This window comes from Solanum dulcamara, chromosome 12 (assembly GCF_947179165.1).
Source record: "Solanum dulcamara chromosome 12, daSolDulc1.2, whole genome shotgun sequence".
NCBI lineage: Eukaryota > Viridiplantae > Streptophyta > Magnoliopsida > Solanales > Solanaceae > Solanum > Solanum dulcamara.
In genome coordinates, this window is record NC_077248.1 from 13,980,837 (window position 1) to 14,007,093 (window position 26,257).

The 26,257-nt window shown below is 33.5% G+C and overlaps 1 protein-coding gene and 1 long non-coding RNA gene across 3 annotated transcripts; one reads left to right on the forward strand and one right to left on the reverse strand.

The window, feature by feature from the left end:
• Window positions 1-1,512: 1,512 nt before the first annotated feature.
• Window positions 1,513-2,862, reverse strand: LOC129877133 (uncharacterized). The gene is made up of 2 exons (XR_008763478.1): window positions 2,523-2,862; window positions 1,513-1,966 (listed from the first exon to the last, which is right to left on the reverse strand). It is a non-coding gene; the product is annotated as an uncharacterized LOC129877133 (long non-coding RNA).
• A 9,335-nt stretch (window positions 2,863-12,197) lies between these two features.
• Window positions 12,198-25,639, forward strand: LOC129875951 (serine/threonine-protein kinase STY46-like). Of its 2 annotated transcripts, XM_055951206.1 has the most exons (17): window positions 12,198-12,675; window positions 13,038-13,152; window positions 13,564-13,637; window positions 13,782-13,898; window positions 14,229-14,283; window positions 14,790-14,900; window positions 15,448-15,498; window positions 18,424-18,596; window positions 18,677-18,784; window positions 19,451-19,524; window positions 19,654-19,829; window positions 21,496-21,591; window positions 24,182-24,262; window positions 24,349-24,402; window positions 24,529-24,663; window positions 25,139-25,251; window positions 25,372-25,639. In XM_055951206.1, the coding sequence occupies exons 1-16, from the start codon at window positions 12,482-12,484 to the stop codon at window positions 25,217-25,219; spliced, it is 1,695 nt and encodes a 564-aa protein (XP_055807181.1). In that variant the 5' UTR covers window positions 12,198-12,481; the 3' UTR covers window positions 25,220-25,251; window positions 25,372-25,639. The 2 variants fall into 2 exon arrangements, with proteins under 2 accessions (XP_055807181.1, XP_055807180.1); XM_055951205.1 differs by having other exon boundaries at window positions 25,139-25,639.
• The last annotated feature ends 618 nt before the right edge of the window (window positions 25,640-26,257 follow it).

Consider the following 26,257-nt stretch of genomic DNA (forward strand, 5'->3'; position numbering starts at 1 on the left):
GGAGAGATGTGTCTATTTCATAGAACCAGTTCGGATTTATGCCGGGATGCTCAACTACAGAAGCCATCAATCTTATGAGGAGACTGGTGGAGCAGTATAGGGACTTGCATATGGTATTCATCGATCTAGAAAAGGCTTACGATAAAGTTCCACGAGAGATACTATGGAGATGTTTGGAGGCTAAAGGTGTACATGTGACGTACATTAGGGTGATCAAGGACATGTATGAGAGTGCCAAAACCAGGGTAAGGACAGTAGGAGGGGACTCAGATCACTTTCCAGTTGCGATGGGGTTGCATCAAGGATCAGCCCTTAGTCCATTTTTATTTACCTTGGTGATGGATGGATTGACGGGATAAATTCAAGGTGAGGTGTCATGGGGTATGCTTTTCACGTACGACATAGTCCTGATCGATGAGACTCGTAGCAATGTTAACGTAAGCTAGAGGATTCGCGACATACCTTGGAGTCTAAAGGGTTTAAGCTGAGTAGGACAAAGACAAAGTATTTAGAGTGCAAGTTCAGTGAGACACCTCAAGAGGTTGGTGCGGAAGTTAGGCTTGGTGACCAGGTCATCCAAAAGAAAAGTAGTTTCAAGTACCTTGGGTCTATCATGCAAGATAGAGGGGAGATTGACGAGGATGTCATACATCTTATTGGGGCAGGGTGGATGAAATGGAGGCTCGCTTCCGGTGTGCTACATGACAAGAAGGTGCCACCACAACTTAAGGGCAAGTTCTACAAAGTGGTGGTTAGACCGGATATGGGGCGGAGTGTTGGCCAGTTAAGGTCTCCCACGTTCAAAAGATGAGAATATTGAGATGGATGTGTGGGCATACCAGGAGTGACAAGATTAGAAATGAGGCTATTTGGGACAAGGTAGGAGTGACCTCGGTGGAAGACAAGATGCAGGAAATACGACTGAGATTGTTTGGGCATATGAAGAGATGCCCTAGTGCGGAGGTGTGAGAGGTTGACCATGGACGGTTTTAGAAGAGGTGGAGTAGGCCAAAGAAATATTGGGGAGAGGTGATTAGACAGGACATGGCGCAGTTATAACTTAACAAGGGCATGACCTTAGATAGGAGGGTGTGGAGGACCCATATTAGGGTAGAAGGCTAATACATAGTCTCGTTATTCTTCCGTATTAGTAGGCGCATTAGCGCACTATAATTTCTTGTGCTCTGACTTCTGTTATTATCTCTTTATTACTTTCTGTACTTTGATTACTCTACTCTACTCTACTCTACTCTACTTTATCTGTGTCACTTTTGTTATTTGCGCTATTCGTTATTTGTTTTCCCATATCACTTTGAACTTCTTGGACTTATCTGACCTCTTTTTATGCTTCTTTTGAGCCGAGGGTCTCTCGGAAACAACCGTTGTACCTTGGTAGGAGTAAGGTCTGTGTACACTTTACCCTCCCCACACCCCACGTCGTGTAATTTCACTGTGTTATTGTTATTATTGTTGTAATCTAAAGAAGGTCATCTGTAATAAACCAGATAAAAGTAAAATAACATAAATTGAATAAAAGGTAGAAATTAACATAACATGTCAACTAAAGAACAATAGTACTTACATAAAAACTGTTTGATACAAAAACTAAAGTTTACTGCTACCAGCTACATAACTAGTCTACATTAACCAAGTCTTCTTTAGCAAGGGGTATGAAATCCCCCTTGGGCTTCGGTGGATCATCACGAATTCTTTAATGAAAAAATGAACATGTAATTCATTGAGATCTTTTTGATTCAACTCAAGCAAATAGAGACACTTGATGATTTGTCCTTAAAAATTACACTTTGGCATATTCAGGTAAGGACAAAAAATTATTTGCCTGAATAACTTAATTTCTTCTTCTCCTATTGACGATTTAATTTCCTTAGCAAAGGATGTGTTGTAAAATGTACCAAATCTGAGAGAGAGAGAGAGATGGAATTTGTTTTACTACAAACTTCAAATCCTGCATCAACAAGGCTACCCATCAAAAAGTTGATAGATATATTTGCAGAGTATAATCTAAAATCAAAATATACGTACCACTACATGATACATTATGAATTGGACAATGTGATACATGCTAAGTTAGACAATTTGACATAGTTATGTATCAAATATACGCATGTGAATACGATACAATAACAAGATTTTATAAAACTTGTGTATCTAAAATTAAAAGATTGACATAATACACAGCAGTATCTTATGTATCATGACATGTGATACATTACAACTAATTCATTGGAATTCATTCAATACCACACTCAGGTAAAATACCCTATGTATCATGAATATACCCAGCAATTAACATTATAAACATAAAACTAATGTATCACATTACTGAATAAGGCAATTAGTTGTGTATCAACAATAAACACATAAAGAAGATACTTATACAAATTGTCTCAATCAGTTAGGTTACGTATTCTGGAATAATTTTCAAACATGATACATTGAAATGTAATGATTGAGAATGTGGTTTAAACTAAAAAATCACTAGATACATTAGAATTGCTTACCTTAGGTAGAGAAGGGCGTGTTCCAACTCATGTAATGTTTTTTTACTTTTTTTTGGGTTGTGCAACTGGAGTTACTTTCATTTTTGCACCAGGATCCTTTCACGCAATTTTTCCATAACTAAAGGATCATTGCAGTGTTTGGATCTGATTTCATCATAACCATCACCACTTGAATTAGATCCAGAAAAAAACATTTTTTTGTTGTTGAGGAATTAGTTCGGTAAGACCAAGACTATAAGATGGACCTGGTTCCATAAGTATCAGGAATTTAATTTTAAAAGAAAAATAGATTGAAAACTGCAGAAGAAGAAGATGAACGCAATAACATAGATGAACAAAATTCTATAACCTTTTTGAGAAATTGAAATTGAAGAAGACGACTAGAATAGGACTATTGTAGATTCAAAAAAGAAACCGCCGATACATGGGTTTAATTTTAGGCATGAATCTAGGGGAGTTAAGAGTGAATTGGGGAAAGAAGAAGGTGATATATCCGGATGTTGGTGAGAGAAAGAAGAAAGTAGGAATTTTTGAATTTTTTTGAAATGGTAGAAAATATTAGATAATATATTAAAATAGGGTATGTAATTAGGTAATTTTTCCTAAAATGATCACTCGCCCAACTCGTTTAGGTTTATCAACCAATAAAATCATTATATTTCCAACCCCTTTAGGTTATCATCTCATAAAATCATCATATGTCCAACCCGTTTAGGTTTATCAGCCCATAAAATCACCTGTCCAACCTGTTTAGGTTATTGAGTGTTGACACCCAATTTTGATCCTTTACAAACGTATATTAGTTATTGAGCTTCTTCAATTTTAAATAATCTGAAGTAATTATTTTTATAAAATACCAAAATATTTTCAAGTATATTTTTAATTTTTTTTTTATCAATTCTTATAATTTTGGTCTAAGTAGGGCGACCAGACAAGCAAGACTATTGGAAGGTCCACTCCCCACATATTTGGAGAGTGGATATATACCTAAACCCAATCCTTTGGTCTATAATGAACTAAAATGCATTATGTAATTAACTTTGTGGTCATTCATTTATATATTTACTTTTACCAAAAAAAGGTAGTCTTTTTCAATATTGGGAAGATATTTGGCAATTGACAACGACCCTCCCTCCACCACCAAACTTCACTTTGTCAAAAAATTTCTAAACCAATCCCCTTTGTTGTACTAATTATAACCCACATCTTAAAATCATTTCACTCTCAAACTTCATTTCAACATAAATTTGAGTCATTGTTTCTCGACCATATTATAATGCATTTTCTTTAATTCTCTACAAACTTATAAATTTTTTCAACAGACTGAAATTAGACAAAGGAAAAGAAAAAATACACAACATTCGTTTTGATTTTTTTGTCTAGTTTTGTCTTGATACAGAATTTAAAAAAATAAAAAAAACTTCTAAATCTTGATGTCTTAAACTAAAAATATGTAAAATATATCAAAATGTATTTATATCTTAAGGCCTTAAACATATAATATGAAAAGTTGGAATTAAAAAACTTTTTAAAAAGAAAAAAATATGTATATTTTTTTAAAAAAATAAATAAATTAAAACGAAAAGAGTATATAATTAATAACAGTAATAAAAGGTTCCAGTATGTCTTAGTAATGAAATAATGTGGTCATATTGTCGAGTAATATTCCACGGCCAGCTCATTATGTAGTGTCCATATATTTGAAATATCCCCTCGTGGCAAATTAATAACCCCTTTGATGATCAAGTTTTGGAAAGTTAATTAAAAGTGTTTTATTTTCAAAACATGGGTACTTATTTAAGAGATTTATTAAAAGACCAATATTTTAGGGGTGCGTGGGGATTTCCCGGGGGGGGGGGGGGTTTGAGTAGGTGTAAAGTTAATTTCTATTTATAAGCACTTTTTGAAAGTTACTATCAAGAAATACTTCTAACAAAATTATTTTTTAAAATAAGCAATTTTTAGAATTTTGATTAAACTAGTTATTAACCTTTAACAACGAATGATAATATATTTATTGCCATCTACGAAAATAAAAGAAAAATTAAATACCATTATGGAGTGTAATGACATTTATTTACTTAGAAATCTCTAATAAAAACTTTTTTTTTCGTGAGTGCTACACGACGTAAATTTTAATTTGATATAGCCTGACCAACAAATTACATATCCTAAACGATAATACGATAGTAAATAAATTTAATTATTGACCTAAACTCTAGAGATGTCTTACACGATGGTAATTATATAACACAAGAAACTAGTATCACACATGGGAGAAACACAAGGATAATATTCTTTGTTAAGGATACTTATTTGGAGTTGATACTTTTGAGTCGAGGGTCTTTTGAAAACAATCTCTCTATTTTAATGAGGTAGTGATAAGGTCTACGTACACCCTACCCTCTCCAGACCCCATTTGTGAATTTTTACTGAATATGTTATTGTTGTTTTAAGGATACACAAAAATGAATAGTTATTTGCTAGTGGTATTTTAGGAAGGAGAGAGTTGGGGAAAACTAGGGCATATTATTCCGGAGAATATTCCAACCACCGCCAAATTTAGAGGCGAAAGATAAAATTTTAATTTTATGGGTGCTGAATTTTAAAACGACGATTTCAAATGTTAATAGTTGAGTTCTAAACTTAATATTTATACATATTTAATAAAGTTCTTAATAAAATATTTGAGCAAAAGTTATTGAGTTCAATCTAATCCATATCCGAGCTTCTAACTCTGCCCCTGCCGGCAACCACTCGCCGCTATAGTTTCATTTTTTAAAATTATAAATAAGATCGCTAATTTTTCTAACAGCATCATTAGTTTAGATTTATCCACGAGCATAAACATGGCCTCTTGTTTGCCGGTAATTAATTAATTAGCTGACCTTTGGGGTCTCTGAAAGGCCATTTTTGCCGCGTATGCCACTCTTATCCATCCAATTACTTGTCTGCCCTTTAATTTGGACTTGAATTAGCCCTAATCTATCACCTAAAGATTTCATAGATCCGGTCTAATATATGATTAAGAAGAACCTGTTCGTCTAATTATTTAATTCTGTTTTAATTTATATAATTCAAATATATTACTTTAATTCGTGATCACATATATGACTTAGTTTCACGTTAAATAAAACGATGGTGGATTGAAGCAATAGAATAGATATTTAGTGGTAATTGATTTTTTTTTTAGAAATAATATTAAAATATTTAGCGATAATTAAACTATTGTTATTACATGTAGAATCATTAAAGCTTTTTAATGATATTTATATAAAGTATTGATTATAAATGCTCATATTTATTGTTGCCATTAAATATAATATAAAAACAAATATATTATTGCCATTAAATAATTATCACAATTTTTCTTATTTATCGTCAAAATCTTTATAAATTACTTTGCATGTCTTTATTTACCCCCAATATATAATATTAACCAAAAAAGTGTAAATATCACTAAATCAACAGGACAGATCTTTTTTTCCCTTTTATCTGATCATAAAATTCACAAATAACTATTTTCTTTCCCTATAATTGAAAAAAAGAAGCTATCATTATGGAATTTTAAATTCCATATATAAAAAATCTGGATATTGTTATAAAGTTTTATCCAGGAAATTTGGAATGGTTCATTGACACGTTTGCCAGTATTTTGTTAGTCTTTCATTTTTGTTCCTTAAGGTAAATATATATTTTTTTTGCATAATATGAATTTATATTTTTATATTATAATTTTCCATAAATTATATTTTACATCTTTAAGAAACTTACATCTTTCCATCCACCCATTAAACATAAGTTCGATTATTAAAGATAAAAATTAAATATTAGTTTGTTTAAAAGGTAAAAGTTTAATTTTCCTTTCTTTTGGAACTCCGTAACGATGACTAATTTTCCAAGGTAGGGCCCAAAAAAGGCCAATGAGCTCTATTTTCATGTTGCTTCTTTTAATTTTATTAAGGAATTTATCGTTCAACATAATTAAGAGTGATTTCCCCCCCATTTTTCTGGTTAAATTTGTTTTATAGTCCATCACAAAATAGCACGTTGTTTGTTTTTAAAAATATTATTTTTACATGTAAAAGATAAAAATCTAAAAATAAAAAAGATCTTTAGAGAATTATTTTAATCAATTCAAATTATAAAAGCTTATATTAAAATTAAACCATCTTTTTCTTTAAAACCGAAAATTGAATAATTCACTTATTTTTTCATGAGAAGCATAGTCCCATGTGATGAAAAAGGACATCAAAATAAAGTAGTGGCGCATTATGCAACATATCTCTTTCCCTAAGATTCATGAGATTGTTGTGAGGCTAGCTATTTTAATTTTAATCTTTTTAAGGTTCATATTAACTTTATTCTATTGATTTCTTTTACAAGTTACGAGATAGTAATATTTGAATTTAACATATTTATTTAAAAAGCAACGGTTGATATAATTATTTTATTATACTAATTCTTAATATTATGTTTTCAAAAATAATTTAAAAAATAAGTAATTAATGTTAAGAATAAAATATTTTAAAATTTTTTTGTTTTTTAATATGTTAAAAGTATAAGTAAAAATGAAATTTATCCATATATCATATATGTGTGTGTGTTTGGTTATCTATTTGTGTAAATATTAATAAACTATCAGCTTAAAAATGTTTATGAATTTAATCAAGAAATTTAGCTGAAAATGGAAAATTTAAGGAAGGAACTCATTCTTGCCACTTTAAGACAGATTCAACATTTAAGATTAAACGTGTTGCCATCTCATATATTTAATATTTTAAAAATATTTTTTTACACATGTATAAGTGAATCAATAAATATTTTTGTTGAGATTTGTTTCTTTAGCCAATCGGTAATCTTGTTACTAATCAATTGATTCGACATTTAGTTAATTAATTAATCTGAGTTAGGTTTTATATAATTTGTCGTGCCTATATCAAGTTTGACCTACTTTGGTCAATCTTGTCAACCTTGTAACCACTCCACGTGGAAAACAAGTCTTCCTTGTCATCTCATTGACAATATATATATATATCAAAATTATTGAATTCGATCAAATCTGCCGTAAAAAAACCACCGCCACTAGAGAAATTAAAACACGTGTGATTCTGGACGTTTAGCAATCATTTTCACATATTTGTACCTTACCCCTAGACAAGTGTCAATTCTTAGTTAATAAACAAAGAGCCACGTTTATACAACCACATATTTATCTACTCACAATTAATCTTAAGTCTTGATTGAGAATACAAATTGACCTGACGTTAAACAACTATTGGCAGAAGGAACAATAATCCTAAATTAAAGAGAAAAATTATGAGTTGATTAAAAAAATGTCTAATACTACGCGTACCAACTACTTGATTGTCTCTTTTCTTCTTTTTTTTTTATTATTGGAGTTTTTGTATGAGGGATCAAAGAGAAAATTATAATATTTAATCCAAGGTTAAAGTATCACAAGTGTGATAGTTATATTATAGAATATATGTGAATTAGAGAATTAAATTACAATTCTATCAACTTAATTAATTATAAGGTCCACCTCGTCTCGTGAAAAAGAAATGCTATAGGTTTTTGTTTGCAATACATGCATGAATCATGGATAAAAATCAATTTCTCATGAAGTATTTGGTAGTTTAAACAATGTTCCTATTTGGGCTATTTAATTGTCTTTCACGTTTTCGTTTAAATATCTTCGTGTATATCTATCTACTCGAGTATATCTTTGGACTTTTTAAAACTCAATATTAATTCTTATCCAATTAGGTGGCGTGGATTTGCATAGGATTGAAAGTCTTCCATTGGTGTAGCAGAAAAGAAAAATGGTCAATAATCTAGGTTGAATACAAAATTTGCTTATTTAAATATTTATATTATACTACTAAAAAAATAAATTGAAATTAGTTATGAACTTCGTCGCTAATCTGAATACATGATAAGTGTTCCTTTTAAATACTTTCGACTAAAATTTTGAAAAAGTTTATGCATTTATTTTTAAGCACCTATATTACATAGATTATAAAATTATAACCACTTAAAATATATATGTTTTTCTAATTATATGCATTAACCTCAATAAGTCTTAAAATCTTAAGTCTTTTCAATTGATATTGATGTGTATATAATTAAAGGAGATGACAATTTTATGTGACTATATATGTAGTGAACATTTGAGAACACGCTAAAAATTTTGAGGTAAGAGTATCTAATATTGTATGTTCAAACAAAACAGGTCATCGTCTGAATTTCTAAATAAAATTTATTGACAAACTCAAAAGGCCGCCGAAATTATATTGAAGATTGAAGAAATTAAAGTAGCATTTTATCTTTGGCTCAAGTTAATTTTATACACAGAAATGTATATACATACTTAAAATTTTAAAATATATACTAATATAATACTAACTCTATAAATGATCATCATACGTATTTACTGATTTATAATTCTTGGATGACAAACTATTCAAAGCCAAGTGAGGCGATGGATGTAGGTATGTATAACTCTATTCCTATTTTTACATACCAAAATAGCATGTACATTAGTATTTTAAAAGTTTAAGTGCATGTACATAAAATATATATGTATATGTAATATACATGTCAAATCGTGTATTTTTTTTTGACATAGTGCAATTCTATTATTTAAGGTTAATTGTGTTTAAACAAATAATATGGAGACTAAAATTAGGATTTTTCAATATCTTAAAATACCTAAATTATAATTTTATCACGTTAATTAGTTCAAATTCAAATGTGAATACAATAAAAAGGGGTCAAATTAAAGTGCCACCTCTAACTCGAAACTATTTGCAAAGACTCTGATCGTGTTTGAAGGGTAATAAAAAAATATATATTGAAGCTTTGTGATAGCCTAATTTGTTTTCATTTTTGGACATCTTAATTGTGACTTGGAAGGAAATGTCTTCGAGTATCTTTTTTTAAAAAGAATTGTCAGCATAAGGGCGAAGCTACCATTATAGCTAGTCACAGATTCAATCGATTATTCACTAACTTTAATTCAAATTCAATAATTATGATAAAATATTATTTAATATGTACAATTTAATTTTATAAAAGTATATAAATTATTAATTAAAGTTTTTGAATCCTTCCCTAATCAACATTCTTGTCCAATTTAATAGTAAAAATAGATTTTGTGGGTTGAGAATTGAGAGTATTACAGAAAATTAAAATGTCAAGGAATCTAAGCTTACAAGCAGCCAAAGAGAATTTTTTTTTGCATAGAAGAAGATCATGTGGTTTCTTGGCATTGAATGATATCCACATCTCTATACTTTTTTTTCAAACACTTACATACACTTAATAAAAATCACTTATTAATCCTCCACCTCAGAATCCAAGCATTCTCATATCAATCTACACTTCACTAAAATTGTGGATTTGTGGTAGTATCACTATTAATTCTACCAGAAAAACAGAACTAATTAATTACAAAGATGCAAAGAAATTAATACTTTTGACAAATTTCTCTCTCCTGACAATGTTGGAGATGACGGATCATTTTTAATTTTATTATTTCTAAATGCTTGTTTCACTTTTTAAAACTCATGATCCATCATCAAGAATTGACGGTGACAATCAAAATTAAATTACGAATTTTCACTGTCATATGTTAAATTGAATGATTTACTATTTTTCATGCAGTACATACAACTTAACTTTTCAGTAGTCATCCAATTAGACAATATCACATATACAGAAAAAAATAATATTAATAGTTCACATTAAAGAAGCACGTAAAATGAAAATCTTCTTAATTGATATGTCATATGCTTATACACCTTCAAACCATAATTATTTTAACGGGTCTATCACATATTGCAGATAAACATCAATCAAATTTTTGGATAGCGGAGATTGAACAATACAACTTTGGAATATATATGAATTTGTCATATACAACTTGAACAAAATATTATACATAGTAAAAAATACATGCCAACAAGAATAAGGTGTAGTAGAAGTAAAGAATAGTGTGAAACAATACGCACACAAGTCCAATCGAAAATTTTGCTTCACTAACAAATTAAAATCACTATAAGTTCTGTCAAAAAGTTTCTAAGCTCTTCCATCTGAATGGATGACACATGCCACCAGGTGCCCTTCTATTTTCATGGGGCTATCTCATTTATGAGGAATGGAGCTTCAATGCGTACAACTTCTATAACCTAAGTATAATTAAGAGGTAAATAATGCATCACCTTAATTTGAACCATCTTCCTACTAGGAATTTACTTAAAGCATGCCCACAAAACTTACAAGTTTCTAAATGACTATCAATATTATGGAATGTCATGCAACCATTTTCATAACAGTGTATTATGTCATATGACAATCCTAACTTGGAAATCAATTTTTCTCCATGATAGAAATCTTTAGGTAAGTTACTAGTTCCCCCAAAACCTAAATCATAGAGTTCATAACATCTTGAGGAACACTTTGATTTAATTCGTACTAATTATTCTAACTACAACAAACAAATACAGAATGCAGATTCTCTATACATAGAGCATGGACGATTATTGATACAAGCGCTTCTTCATTTGAGAGTTTACTCAAAATATTGTCCGATTCAATTTTATAGTGTATCTCGAAAGAATTATTGACCATTTCATGCGCCTATAATGTTAAACATATTTTTTTTGGTGTGAAAGACCCATTACTTTTACCCACAATCATATTATAAAATGTACCATTCACCCCATCAATCTTTCCATGAGTAGTCCATACATAATATCTATTCTTAAACCTTCACAATAGATATGAACCGTAATAACTTTTTTTTTATGCAACTGCAACTCATACATGGACACCTAATCAACCATTGCATAAGTGAAATGTCACTCATAAGTGACATTGCATAAGTGAAAAACTCGTTAAACACTTTGAAATATTTCATCTCTTATGCCCCTACGATTGTTATTAATCCTATCATATATCTATGTACTATGATTCATTCACAAAAATATCCACAAAATATAGATATTCAATTATAAATGATTGATTTGTAAATTACTTTATCTATTGATTTTCTTTTCATCTTGTATTAATAATTAAATTTTAATTATAATTATGATATTGTTATAATTATTGGAGTTGTGATTATGAAATTCTTACCTATTATATTTATAATTAGTCTTTTGAATTCTTGTATCTATTGTATTTTTTAGTAACTATCAAACGACTCCTAAGCCCGTCTCACTTGTAGAGTTGTACCTTTACAATGATTATAATAAATTGAAATAAAGAAAATAAATTTAAGTGATAAATTAACCAATTACGTAAATACTAACAATTTATATAAGGGTAACATATATTTGTTGAATTGATAGACATGGGGTATATTACTATAATATATTAGTTTGGTTTTTATTCGGTGTTCAAGATTTTTTCTATACTTAGGACTCAAACTTTAGACCTCTTATTAAGGATGAAACAATCCCACGATAATATTGACATATTAGCAATAATTAATAAGTACTTTCTCCATTTCGATAGATCTACTAGTTGATGGGGCCGTTTTAAAAATAAGGAGCGCCAATTAATGCCACTGAAGGGGTGTTTCCTTTTGTGACGCGGCAGGTTGATCCGCTTTCTGTTCACAGCAAAGCTATACCAATTCCTCCAGATTATCCATAATCTTCTTCTTTCTTATATACTCAGTACGAACTATTTTTTTTTTCTTTTTCTTTTGCCTTTTTAGAGGTAACAATAATAGTAGTTTATTCAACCACGAGTTCAGAAAGGAAAAACCAAAATAAGTATAAAATGCCCAAAGGTTAAAAAGGAAGCAAAATAGAGAAAGAAAACAAACGAATTGCTCCCTCAAAACTACTTCGCTCTTTCTTTCCTTCTATATAAGATAATTCTTACGGTAATTTTCGGGATTTCTGCTATTAGAGAAGTTTGTTGAAGAGAGTGATAATAGAGTTGAAATGGTAATGGAGGATACGGAGAGTTGTGGTAGTAGAGTGGTGGATTCAGCGCCGACGAACAGCCGGCAACACAGAAAGAAGTTGGAGGTTTACAATGAGGTTCTTCGTAGACTCAAAGAATCTAACAACGATGAGGCGCAACAGCCTGGCTTTGACGATGAGCTTTGGGCTCACTTTAATCGCCTTCCTACTCGGTAACTCTCTTCATAGTGTACTCCTTAAGCAGTTTTATGCGGTTATGCCTGATGAGATTTGTACTTTTTGGTGGACACTTTTAATATTTTGTTATCATCACAGTTATCTGATTAATATTTTTGAGGTTATTAATTCTCGTTGCCTTCAGCTGGTGAATGCGAAAAGTTTCAGATCGAGATAAGAATTCAATGAAGCATGTCAATTTTGCTTTTATTGATGATTCTTCTGGTTTGTGGATACATTTATAGATGTGTGAATATGTGTGCTTTAGATGCAGGAAGTTGCAAATTATAGTAATTTGTGAATAGCTGCTCCGTAGTTTTACAATTGATTTACTGATTAATTTGTTTCTGTATTGAAGGTACGCGTTAGATGTGAATGTTGAAAGTGCAGAAGATGTACTCACGCACAAGCGGTTACTACATCTTGCACATGATCCAGCTAATAGACCTGCATTTGATGTCCGGCTGGTGCAGGTTAGTTCCTTTTACAGGATAGAATCTTGGTTTCAGTGCCGTGTCATATGATGGCCACTAGAATGTTCATTTTCCTTGACTATTGGAGTATTAGTAGCTCAGCTGTTAGCATATTGCTGTGTAGGAATATGTAACGATTGAGTTTGTAAGGTAAAACATGTGCATCTAGAAAATTATACTTTATCACACATTTCATTGGATTAAATTTTTTCTTAAATTATGTTTTATCTGCATCCAATGAAGTCTTTTATTTTCTGGTAGTTTCAGTTTCAAGATTCATGCTAACCGGGTCCTCTGAGACAACGCCAGTTACATGTTTTTTTTTTAATCTTGTATTTGCCTTCTTATTTCCTTCATTTCTAACTTAAGCTACTCGTAGTTGCGTGTTGAATCAAACGTGGCATTATGCAGGTTACTCCAGTTCCTGATGGAAACTCAGCAGATCCTGTTCCATTTAACTCTGCAAACAAGGAAATTAGCCGAAGGTACCTGAAAAAACTCTCACATAGGACATCTTACTGCCTTTTAGTACTGTTTATTTGATGTTTTGTCGAATCCTTCAAGTATTCCTACAGTATAACCTTCGATATTTGATTATGCTAAAATGTCTCCTTCATCTTAATGTGTAGTGGCCTTCCTCTACCTGCCTTTGGTTCTTCCCCTAATCTCGAAGCACTTGCTCTTGAAGCTAGCAAATCTGAAGTTCAAGATGAGGATGTTACTGTTACTTGTGGAAATTTGTTACGGTATATGATCTTGAGATTTAAATTTGTTGTCTTAGTTTATGTCTTGAACTACCTTATCCCTATAACATAATGATGATGCATTGAGGACACCTGCAAAAAACTTGGAATAATCTGTACACACTTTATTGCTGTGATCATTCTCATTGTTTTCCCGAAATCTGTGTTTTTAACTCATTCACTGTAATGCGTACGAGTGACTATCAGTCATTTGAAAATTATGACTGCATTAAATTCATCAGGTGGAGCATTTCAATTCAGTTCCTTTTTCTGTATGCCTTTTCTGCTTATATTGTGGAGCTCACTACTAAACATGGTACGTAATTATGACAGGCCAATGCATGAAATTACCTTTTCAACTGATGACAAGCCCAAGCTCCTCAGCCAGGTAGTTGGATGTGCTTTGTTGTTTGATATATTAGTTAACAATATACTAGTCTGCTTGATAATGTACGCCCATGCTGGTACAGAGGGTGGGATCAGAAGAGAGCTTTGGATTTGACAGTTAAGACTGCTCACATTTCTGTGATTAAAACCAATGTCTACCAACACATGTATAGTTTTAATTGTTTCTGAATATTAATGATTCCTTTTCTAGGTGTTGGGGTTTGTGGGATGGGTGGGTGGGGATATAGTTGTTTGACCAATATCTTTGAAGGTAAGGACTATTGTTGTTTTATGTCCTGAGGTTTCAAGAACCGTACGTGACACAGTAAACTTGATTTTGGGGACACAATAATTCATAAAAGCTTGCCTGGTCTTTTTGGATTATTATGTGGTACTGTTAGAAGGACTTTATTTTCCGAACCGCAAATTTTGCAGCTTATATTAGTTCACTTACTCGTAATATTTAAAAACTGTGAAGCATTAATGAATCCCTTCAATGTGTGACAGTTAACTTCATTACTAGCCGAGCTTGGGCTGAACATCCAGGAAGCACATGTATTTTCCTCTGTTGATGGCTACTCCCTAGATGTTTTCGTTGTTGATGGTTGGCCCTATGAGGTATTTTCTGTTGCTTTCACACAGTTGCAAAATTATACTTGGATCCGCTCATTTAGTTTAAGGTCCTATGATAGCTTTTCACCTAATACAAAGAATTAGTGGATGATGTAACTTCTTTTACCTCTATTTATTTTATTCTTCTGTCCTTTCCTGGGTATGATGAAATATCTCTCTCTAACTGAAGTTATGCAGTTGTTTCATGTTATTAGTTGAAAAAAATGATTTTTGGTTACTTTTCATCTTCAATCTCTAAACTAGGGAGAAGAAAGTATTGGTCCAGAAAGTGCTTTTCCTGGCTCATGGAATGGGGCACTTTGTGCAGTTGCTTACTAAGTAAATATTCAATGTCGTATTTCCATGTTTGTGCATAAATTAGTATTTCTTTTCCAAAAAGAGTAAATAAGTGGCGATTATTACCGTTCTAAAAAAAGAGAGAATAAGTGGCATGATGCTTATTTCAAATGCCAATTCTACCACTTAATTAAAGGTAAGGATGCTAATGGATGCTTGTTTTCCTGTGGTCTCATTTCTGGTGTTTTCTTTTCAGGAAATTGAGCAGCTTCGAATGGCGCTGAAAAGGGAAATTATGATGATTGAGGTACCTGCTGGTTTTTCCCTACCTAAATTAAGCCAACCAATATGCAGGAAAATCGTTAATGCTGATGCTTCAAAACTAGAATATGTATATAGCAATCAGAACGATTTCATCAAAATTCTAAACAAATTGGCTAACCTGTTTTATTAATGGGGTTCTTTTTAGTCTATGGTCAAATTCATTCCTAATAGTGGTTCTTTTATTGGGACGAACTTTTGAAGTCCTATGCTAATTTATGTGTTTATATGTTTAAGTTTCCACCTGCATTTGTAGGAAGTGCTATAAACTAATTAATTGGGTTCTCTTCCCATATGAAGCTCCCCATAGATCTACTTGTACTTTTTGTGAAAATGTCTTGAGGTGTAGCTAATTCAAGTGCCATATAATAGTTGCCTGTAATTTTGGTTCCACCATACACTTAAACAAGTAAGCCTTTGTAGATGTGTTCCTCCCTTCCTCCAAATTTTGGTGTGTCTAGACAAAAGATGTAACCTCAACATAGAGCTGCAATGTTTTGCATTTGGATCCCCGTTAAATTCTCAGATGCTTCTATACATGTTTCCCACCCTTTTTCTTGTTTTTGTGTCTGTGAGAAATATGGAGAAAAATATTATTGAATTGTGTCTCTACATTATTACACAGAAACCCTATTTATAGACACTACAATACAATTCTTTACCAAGTAGGATACTATTTACTATTTCTATTGCTATTACTATTCATATTCCTATTAGTATTCTAAGTAGGATTGTATATACCTATTCCTATTCTAACACTCCCCCTCATGGTAGTGCACAAGTCATATGTACCTAGCTTGTTACAAATGTAGTTAATATGAGGACTGAAGAGGAGCTTGGTGAGATATGTGCAAGTTGACCACTCGACTTCACAAAATTGACAGTCAATCAATGTGCTTGGTCTTCTCATGAAATACCATAATGTCGATAAAACACAAAGTGATAAATTCTTGAATTGCAGTGTTGAACTTCCCAAACCAAGCTTGAGAAGACTGTTTCAGACCATAGACTGATTTACACAATCGACATACAAGGCCACCAGATTCCCCCTGAGCAACAAAACTAGGTGGTTGCTATATGTAGACTTCTTCACAATGCAGTGGTCACCGAAAAGTGCTCAAAATATGGTATAAAATATATGGATCGTCTTGGAATCAATAGACGAGTCGACATTAAACAAGAAAGTCAAAGAAAAACTGGTCGGAACATACTCATACGTTGGAGTATTATATTTGATGGTTCAAAGTGGTCACAATTTGAAAAATAAAATTATGTGGATAGGGTCAGAATGATGGCATGACCCTTCTGAAAAATAGAAATTATATGGGTAGGGTCGGAATAATGATACGATCATACCCAAATAAGAAAGTAACCAGAAAGACGGCATGGTGCTACGCAAATCGGATATGAAAATATAGTCACTAGAAAGATGGCGCGATGCTACACAAATCAAATATTAGAAAGTAGTCACCGAAAAGATGGCACGGTACTACACAAATTAAATATGAAAAAGCAGTGCCGAAAAGATGGCACGGTACTACACAAATTAAATATGAAAAAGCAGTCACCGAAAAGATGGCACGGTGCTACACCAACACTGAAAAATATGGGATTAACACGAAACAGCCCTAGAAAGTCACCGAAAATTGACACACGGTGACTTGTCTGATTGAGTTTTCTTCCCTTGAATATGAGATTCATACATATATCATTGAACCTACTTTTGTTAACATAACCATTCACCAAACAGGCGGCATATATCGGTAATAACCGCCCACTGGCAGCGGAAGCTCTTTGATTCTCTACCAAGATCGTAGAGGCTCTGATACCATGTGAGAAGTATGGAGAAATTTTTTTATTGAATTGTGTCTCTACATTATTACACAGAGACCCTATTTATAGAGACTACAATACAATCCTTTACCAAGTAAGATACTATTTACTAATTCTATTACTATTCATGTTCCTATTCCTATTCTAAGTAAGATTGTATATACCTATTCCTATTCTAATAGTGTCCAAGCTCTCAGATCCTTGGATGGCCCCTTTGAGATCCTGTCAATAGGGAAACGAGCTATTATTGTTAGATTATTTCGCATTGGTTGAGGAGTGTGTTGTCTCCTTATCTAATTTTGGGCAATTCTCACCCATGATCTAGCTTTGGGGTTGACTTAAGCCCAACATCCATTTTCTCAACATGGTATTAGCGCCAGACTCATCCCTACTCGCAATATTAGGCCCTCATAGTATGTTATCCACGTTTCAGTAGTCCAGGTACTAGGGTGCTGGGGTTATTAAGTGTCTTACATTGGTTGAGGATATGAGTTGTTTCCTTATATGGTCTTACGAAATTCTCAGCTTATGTGGTTGGTTAGGCCCAAGGTCCATTTTCTTAACAATTATCAGCTGAATTAACTTTTACCTTGTCAAAATAAAAAATATTATCAGCTGAATTAGCTATATCTTGTTCAGTTTTTTGCAAGTAATGATGTGTCAGCCCCACAGTTATGATTCTGTAACCTGCAGATTTCTAATTTAGGGCATCAATCCTTGTGCGATTATAGGCATTTCATACACATTCTCAGGTCTCATTGTTTTTATATCTGGATTTAATTTCTTCCGATGGTTGCTCATCTGGTTATGTTTCATTGTTAAAATGAAAATACCGATACCCATCTCCCAGAACACCAAAATTCTGAAGCTTTAACTTACAGTCCTGGAAAAGCGGAAATTATAATAAAATCACCTGCCTGCATATTGTAGATTTATTCGTTTTTATTCTTGATGAAATTCTTCAGTTACTCAGAAGTCTATCTTGTTTCCATTTTTTTTTTTTTGAGAAATATAAGTTTCACCAGTTATTTTGTCTGGTCATATTTTACTATTGTTTAACGGGAGTCATGTGATGCAGAAATCTTCACCAAGTCAAAGTCCATCAGAATCTTTTAGAAAGGAGAGCAAAACACTCATCAAATGTGAACTTGATCCTGTGACAATACCTTGTGATGGCATTGATGTCTGGGAAGTTGATCATCAGCTTCTAAAATTCGGCAACAAGATTGCTTCTGGTTCATATGGTGACTTGTAAGTATATCGTGCACTAAATCATATCTATGATCATTTTTGGTGTTGGAGTAACTTAATTAGTTATCTTTTTGTTTCAGATACAAAGGTACATACTGCAGTCAGGAAGTAGCTATCAAGATCCTCAAATCTGAGCGCTTGAACACAGAATTGCAAAAGGAGTTTGCCCAAGAAGTTTATATCATGAGGTTTGTTTTGGATATCATAGTACCTGTGGAGGTTATGGCTGTTCTAGATAATCCTCGTCTTCTTTATATGCACTTAGCTTATTATGATCCGATGTCTTCATTCTTAGTTACCAATATCTTTTCTGTCTCTAGTTTTGTTTTGTCCTGAAGTTACTTTTGTATCTTGTGAAAGAGCAAGATTTGATTTGTTTCTATAATGTTGGGAGAACTGCTTTTATTTCCATATTGGGTGAGAGCAGGCGTTCATTGTTTTCTACTTCTTTTTACTGCTGCAAGTACACATGCTGACATGCAAATGTTCCCATCTGACTGATTTATGTTCCTTCTTTTGCTTTTGGAAGACTAGCTTAAAGGAATAAGTGAATAACCGATTTCTCATATCTGAGGAGTCACTATGTTCCAGTAATACTTAAGATTGCCATTGCTATCATCCCTGATCAATCAGCCAATGTTTTTTTTTCTATGCGTTTGTTGTGTTTTCTTTTCTGGGAGGCAATAAGGGTGTGTTGTGTACGCACAGACTATATATATTTTCAAGATAGAATTTCTCTGACAGTTCATTCTAATTTCCATTCTTGAATGCAATTGGGTGTGTTGGTTAGGCAAAGACTGTACATAATTTCAAGATTTAATTTATCTGACATTTCATTTTGCCTGTGCTTGCAGAAAAGTTCGTCATAAAAATGTTGTGCAATTCATAGGGGCATGTACTAGACCTCCAAACTTGTGTATAGTAACAGGTGTGTTAATAGCTTAATCGGGGAAATTTAAGCTTTAGACAACAGATTTTATTTGAAAGCATGGTTGTCTTCTCCTTGCCTTCTCGAAACGAGTTTTCTTACTAATGACTTTAATTTTCTCAACTGTAGAGTACATGTCTGGAGGAAGCGTATATGACTATTTACACAAACAAAAGGGAAGTTTTAAGCTTCCTACTTTGCTGAAAGTAGCAATTGATGTATCAAAAGGGATGAATTACCTGCACCAGAATAACATCATACACAGAGACTTGAAGGCTGCCAATCTACTGATGGATGAAAATGAAGTAAGAGATTATCTCATTAAGCACAATAATGTAAATGTTTGTTGTCTATGGTATTGGTAGATGTTTTCAGCTTTCGATATGTATATTAAGATTGATTAATCGCATAATCTGTAACAGTCCTTTTTTTAATCACGACCAACTGAATATGAGAGTGAATCTTGCTTTAGTAAGTTCTATTTTGTGCAACTTATATTCGACTGCAGATACTGAAGGAGAGAGAACCTCATAATCCAAAGGATTAGTTCTTCAATTGCATATTGGATAGCCATCAGAGATGTCATCCAAGAATTAATTGGACATTTTAGGGAAGAAGTATCTATACTTGTGCTTTCTTTCTGACTCTTTTGCTAAGTGAAATTATGTTCATCTTATTGATGAACTTCTTGAACTTGGGACCATAGAAATATCATCCTTTGATTGTAAACATAAGATATGGAGCTTAGCAAGATCATCTTTAGTTTTAGCTTTATCATTAAATTTCAAGTTTCATAGGGTAGCCAGAACCAAAACTGCATGTTATAAACATTCTTCTTGTTATTTTCTAGGAATTTTGCAGGTAAACTGTAAGCAGTTTCCTAATTTGAAGTGAGACAAAGAGGAAGGAACTAATACTTCGAGGCTGATAATTACTAATTCATAATTTACCATACATGGAAAAACTGAATATGACGAAGCAAAATCTTTACAGTCTGAAGCCTCCATAAAAAAGATTGGAAGGTTCAAAGCAGTTGACATGCTCCTTGTCTTATAATGTACACCATTTCTGGCTCTCTCTACAGTCCTAGTCTAAAACTGGAGACGAAAGTGTGTGAAATGGATTTAGGATGTTACTTTTACTTTCAATTCTTCAGGTTCATCAAATTTTGTGAGTACAGTTCAAGTAGAGTTAAACTCTCCGGTGAATTTGCTTGGACTAACCAAAATATTCTAAGTTTTTGGCATAGTTTGTTTGGTTGTAGCATTAGTACCTTTCGTGGACTATAGTTCATCCTCTCAATCTTTTGACATCAGTTGTTGGTGAGTTTTGAGGGTATAAGTTAGAGTTTCAGTTGTTTGCACTTGACAGTCTGTTTCTGTTTTCCTACTTATAGCCTAAAAGGTTTTTGTTTTCTAAATTTCTTGGAAATCATATGCAGCATGTCCCTTTTTCTACTGCAAGGACCTAAATTAGCTTGCCAAAGCCATGTAGTAGCAAACTGTCATTCTTCTCATCAGCTTTCATTTCTAATGTCCTTTCATAAATCATCAGTTTTTTTCTAGCTTCATCTAGCCACCACTATGCTAACATAACATAGGGTAGAAGGCTAGTACATAGTCTCGTTATTCTTCCCTATTCATAGGCGCACTAGCACATTACAATTCCTTGTACTCTCATTTCTGCTATTTCTGTTACTATTTATTGCTTTCAGTACTTTTGATTACTCTATTTTATCTGTGATGCCTTCGTGATTTATTTTTCTATAGCGCTTTGAATTTTTTTAACTTTATCTGACCCCCTTTTCCGCTTTTTTTTGAGCCGAGGGTCTCTCGGAAACAGCCGTCCTACCTTGGTAGGAGTAAGGTCTGCGTACAATCTACCCTCCCCAGACCCCACGTTGTGGGATTTCACTGGGTTGTTGTTGTTGTTGTTGTATATCAAGTTTTACCCAGTACTGTATTATTTCAGGTTATTAAAGTGGCTGATTTTGGTGTTGCCAGAGTGAAGGCACAAACTGGTGTCATGACGGCTGAGACAGGGACTTATAGATGGATGGCCCCTGAGGTATGCTTTGATCATCAACATTAATATCAACAGTATATTTGGTCTTACAACTACCTAAGCTAGCAGTGAATAATTGGTCTTACAACTACCTAAGCTAGCAGTGAACCTTGAGTAAGGAGTGAGCTGTGAGAGGGTATATTTCGTTGCAGATCTTAAGTTTAAAGTGTGCATATTAGAGCTGACACCCAAAGAGGGTGATGTTATAAGAGGAAAGACATAAAGAAAAGGAGGGGAAGAGAGGAACTATTGGTTTGCACAGTTGGTCATCATAATTGGTTGAAATATCGATGTGTGCTGGCTTATGACCGAACACCTATAATCTAGCTTTAGGCTGGTATTTGCTTCTAATGGAAAATTCAGATTCTTGAGGTAGCAAATTAGACATGTAGTTTCAGCATTAACTGTGGCTTCAGTTGACTCTTATCATTCAATTTATGAATTTCATGTTTTAGCAGTTTCAGCACTCATACCCATGTAGAATATTCTTCAGTAACTTGTGTGTAATCCAATTTATGCAAGCAACTGTCCCATTAACCCAGCGACAATCTTTCCTTTAATCTGGTACAGGATTTTTCAATAATGCTCCCCCATTAAGTTCTGGTACGTACATAGTTTGTCATCCTTGATGAAATCAAGCGAGGTTCCACAGCCTATAGACCAACTATAGAAGGTTTTCTTTCATTTTCTTCAGGTCTTTGTTAAGTGTCTTTGCTGTATGTGCATAAGCGTTTTGTTCGAGTAAGCCAAAAGTTGGGTCAATACCAAAAACCCGACATGCCATCAATTTGAGAAGTAGACCAAATACCATGTATTTTTCCCAAAAGAATACGAACAACATATTTTGGTGGGTTATAGGGTCAGTTAAACTACTTCTGTCAACCTGTAGACTTTTATGCAGAATAGCTCTCTTTTTAATAACCGTGGTGTTCAGACCAACTTGTGCACCTCCTTTAATTTTACGGGTACCTGCTAACTCTCACCAACACAGACACCGGGTAATGCAAAATAGCTCTTTTCAAAGAATCTCCATACTTAAATTGGTGTAGGTTTATTCTCTAGAGCTCTTTATCTTTGCATAAACAGATGGGAAAGGATGAATTAGAAGCCTTGTATTGGGAGGTGAGACTTTCATATCTCAGAGCAGGGACCAACATCCCTGTCTATTTAAGCCCCATTTGGGTACAAAATAAGCTACAACAAGGACAACATACCCATCGTAATCCCACAAGTGGGGTCAGTGAAAGGTGTTGTTTCCTTTAGACCCTCAGTACCAGGAAAGCATATCAAAATAAGTAAGAAAATAAAATAAAATAGTGAAGAAACCATATAGAAAATAATGAAGAAAATAACAATTGCAACTACAAATAGTACGATAACCGAAGTAGAGAAAATAATAGGTAATAATAAAATCGAAGAATAAAGTAGTAGGAGAGTACTAATAATAATACTGATAAAGGAAACTCGACTATGCTCGACTAACTACTAACCTTCTTCCCTAATCACCGACCTCCATATCCTCCTATCTAAGACTGTGTCCTCGGTAAGCTGCATATGTGTCATGTATATTCATCTCTCCCAATACTTTTTTAGCCTACCTCTACCTTTCCTAAGATCTACCATAGCCAACCCCTCACACCTTGGGCATCAATGTATCTCCTCTTCACATTTCCAAACCATCTCAGTCTCACAGTCTCTCATCTTGTCCACCACTGAGTCCACTCCCACATTGTCTCGAATATCTTTGTTCCAACTCCTATCTCTCCTTGTATTGCGCACACATCATCCTCAATTTAGCTACTTTCATTGTGTGGACATGCGAGTTCTTGACCAGTCAACACCCCTTCTAACAATCATTGTGTAAAATTTACCTTTTAGGTCTTAGTGGCACATTCTTATCACACAATACACCGGATGCAAGCCTCTACTTCATCCGCCCGGTTCTATATGATGAGTAGCATCATCGTCGATCTCCCCATTTCCTTAGATTATTGAACCATGATACTTAAAACTACCTCTCTTGGAGATGACTTGTGTATGAATCCTCACCTCTAAATTCTATCTCGCGAGTCACGACACTGAACTTGCACTGCAATGACTTTGTCTTAGTCCTACTCAACTTGAACCTTTAGACTTTAGTATCTGTCTCCAAACCTCCATCCTATCATTAACTCCGCCGCATGTTTCGTCAAGCAATACTATGTTATCTGCAAATAACATAAACCATGGCACCTCCCATTGGATATTTTGCATCACTTCATCCATCACCAAGACAAATAAAAACGGGCCAAGAGCTGATCCTTAGTGCAATCCCATCACGACTGGGAGGTGCTTTGAGTTTCCTCCCACTATCTTCACCTGGGTTTTGGATCCATTGTACATGCCCTTTATCGTCCTAATGTAAACTATAGGTACACCTCGAACCTCCAAACATCTCCATAGAAACTCCCTAGGAAGGGTACCGAAATAGGTTGAGGGCATAAAATTGGAGAGAGAAGATGACTTAACTATTTTCCAAGTCTGAAGATTTGTTTGCCTTAGTTTAATAGTTACTTTACCTGCATTTGCTTATAACAGATCTTTGTTCTTGAAGGTTATAGAACACAAGCCATATGATCACAAAGCAGATATTTTCAGTTTTGGCGTTCTGTTATGGGAATTGATGACTGGAAAGGTATTTATCTGTGGTTATTTGGATATCTAGTTACTTTTTGTTGTTTATTTTATTTGGTTGTATTTATCTCTTTATTTGACTATCAGCTTCCGTATGAGTACTTGACCCCACTACAAGCTGCCATTGGAGTTGTCCAGAAGGTATGATATATTATCAAATGTGACCATGATAGTTGGATGCATATTACTTGTGCCTACACAAGCATGCAGACACCCCATTAAAGAAAATACATATGTGATTGGTAGTTCTTCTCTAATGGATTTCAGGGATTGCGACCAGCTATTCCCAAACATACTCATCCAAAACTTGCTGAGTTACTGGAGAAATGCTGGCAACGAGATCCAACATCAAGGCCTGATTTCCCTGAAATAATAGAGACATTGCAGCAAATAGCAAAAGAGGTATGTGCTTTTTTTTTTTACGTACCCAGTCAATCCTATCTTTACTGTTGCTCCGGTGAAAAATTTAATGTGAATACATACAAAATGAATGATTGATAGATTAGAAAGCATGAATTGATTCACCTAGCGGAAACATACATCTTTTAGTCAAAGTTACAATGCATAGAGGTAGGTTGCAGATTTTTTTTTTTTTTGGTTTGCCAAAAATCAAGTTGGCAAAAGGAACGGTCACTTTTCATGAAGTTCAACAGATTTGACACCCATAATGTGAGTTAGTAATGAGTGGTTAGCATGAGGGTTCTCCAATCTTCAACATCCAGATTCCAAAATCACTTTCCTTTTTTTCTTTATTGTTATAGTTGTGTAGTTGTCATATTGCAGTACTTATTGTTGCTTTGGTTTATATTTCAAAAGTCCTCAACTTCTCCTCATGTGAAGACATGTTAAAACATTAACATTCTATTGTACGGTTCAGGTTGCAGATGAGGAAGATGATCGTCGCAAGGAGAAGCCATCTGGAGGATTCTTTTCAGTCCTCAGGCGTGGACACCACTAAGTAGATACACTTATAGAGAATGTTGATAAAAAGTTATAATCTGATTACACACTTCTAGCTTATTTATCCATTTTGTACAGATTTTTTCCCGATCAATGTTGTCATTTTCAATAGAATGTTTTTGCTAATTATTTTGAGATACCCTTCTTTAGGTGGTCATTCTTTCTTTCAGCATTTTCTTCATTGTGTTCAAGAAGCTAGCCAAGAGAGAAGCTTTTCGGTCATGTGTGGAGCTTGTTGACCTCGAGCGAATTTTACCAGTACTCCTGATTTTCCTTGGTCTAAGATGTTTGTTGATTGTATAAGAACATTCTGCTTTTTGTATCTTAACAAGCAAATCTTTTCATTCGGTCGTAGGTCTTTTGTTTTCTGTTCTCTCAATGTATTATTGCATCATCAAAAGGAAAGAGTTCCGTTTCATTTGGTTGGACTATATATGGGCAAAAAGCTTCAATGTAAGTATGGTTTAGGCATATTCATTTTCCATGTACTCTGTTGGTCTTACCTAGCAATGAGCTTTGTCACTGGCGAGTTGCGGGCATGGTTGAAGAGTGTCTCACCTAAGCACAAGCACTAATGGTATACCATTAGTGGGCCTGCTGTACCTAAGCACAACCACAAGCACTAGTGGTTTACCATTACCAAAATCACTACTCATTATAGTTTACTAGTGACGAGAAAAGAAAAAGAGAGACTAGAGGTTGTGACCACAAGGACAACTGGGTTCTTCCAGATTGGAGCAACTCTCAAAGTTCATTATAAAGCACTCTGTGTAATCTAAACTTATTCAAGGCTTTAAAGGAAATCCTTTGTAACTCAAGTGGATTGAACTAGGCACTACATTAATGATCCGAAGTTCTGAACCATTATAAAAACAACTATGTCAGCAGCTCCCTTTCTATTTTTATATTTGTTATATTTGTTTACTCTTCTAATCCACAGGGAAGTCGACTTGCATAAAGCAACAATCGACTGATATATTATCTTAGAAAAATAGATCAATTCACCCCCTTCTTGAGTTTGCTTCAATTAGAACAA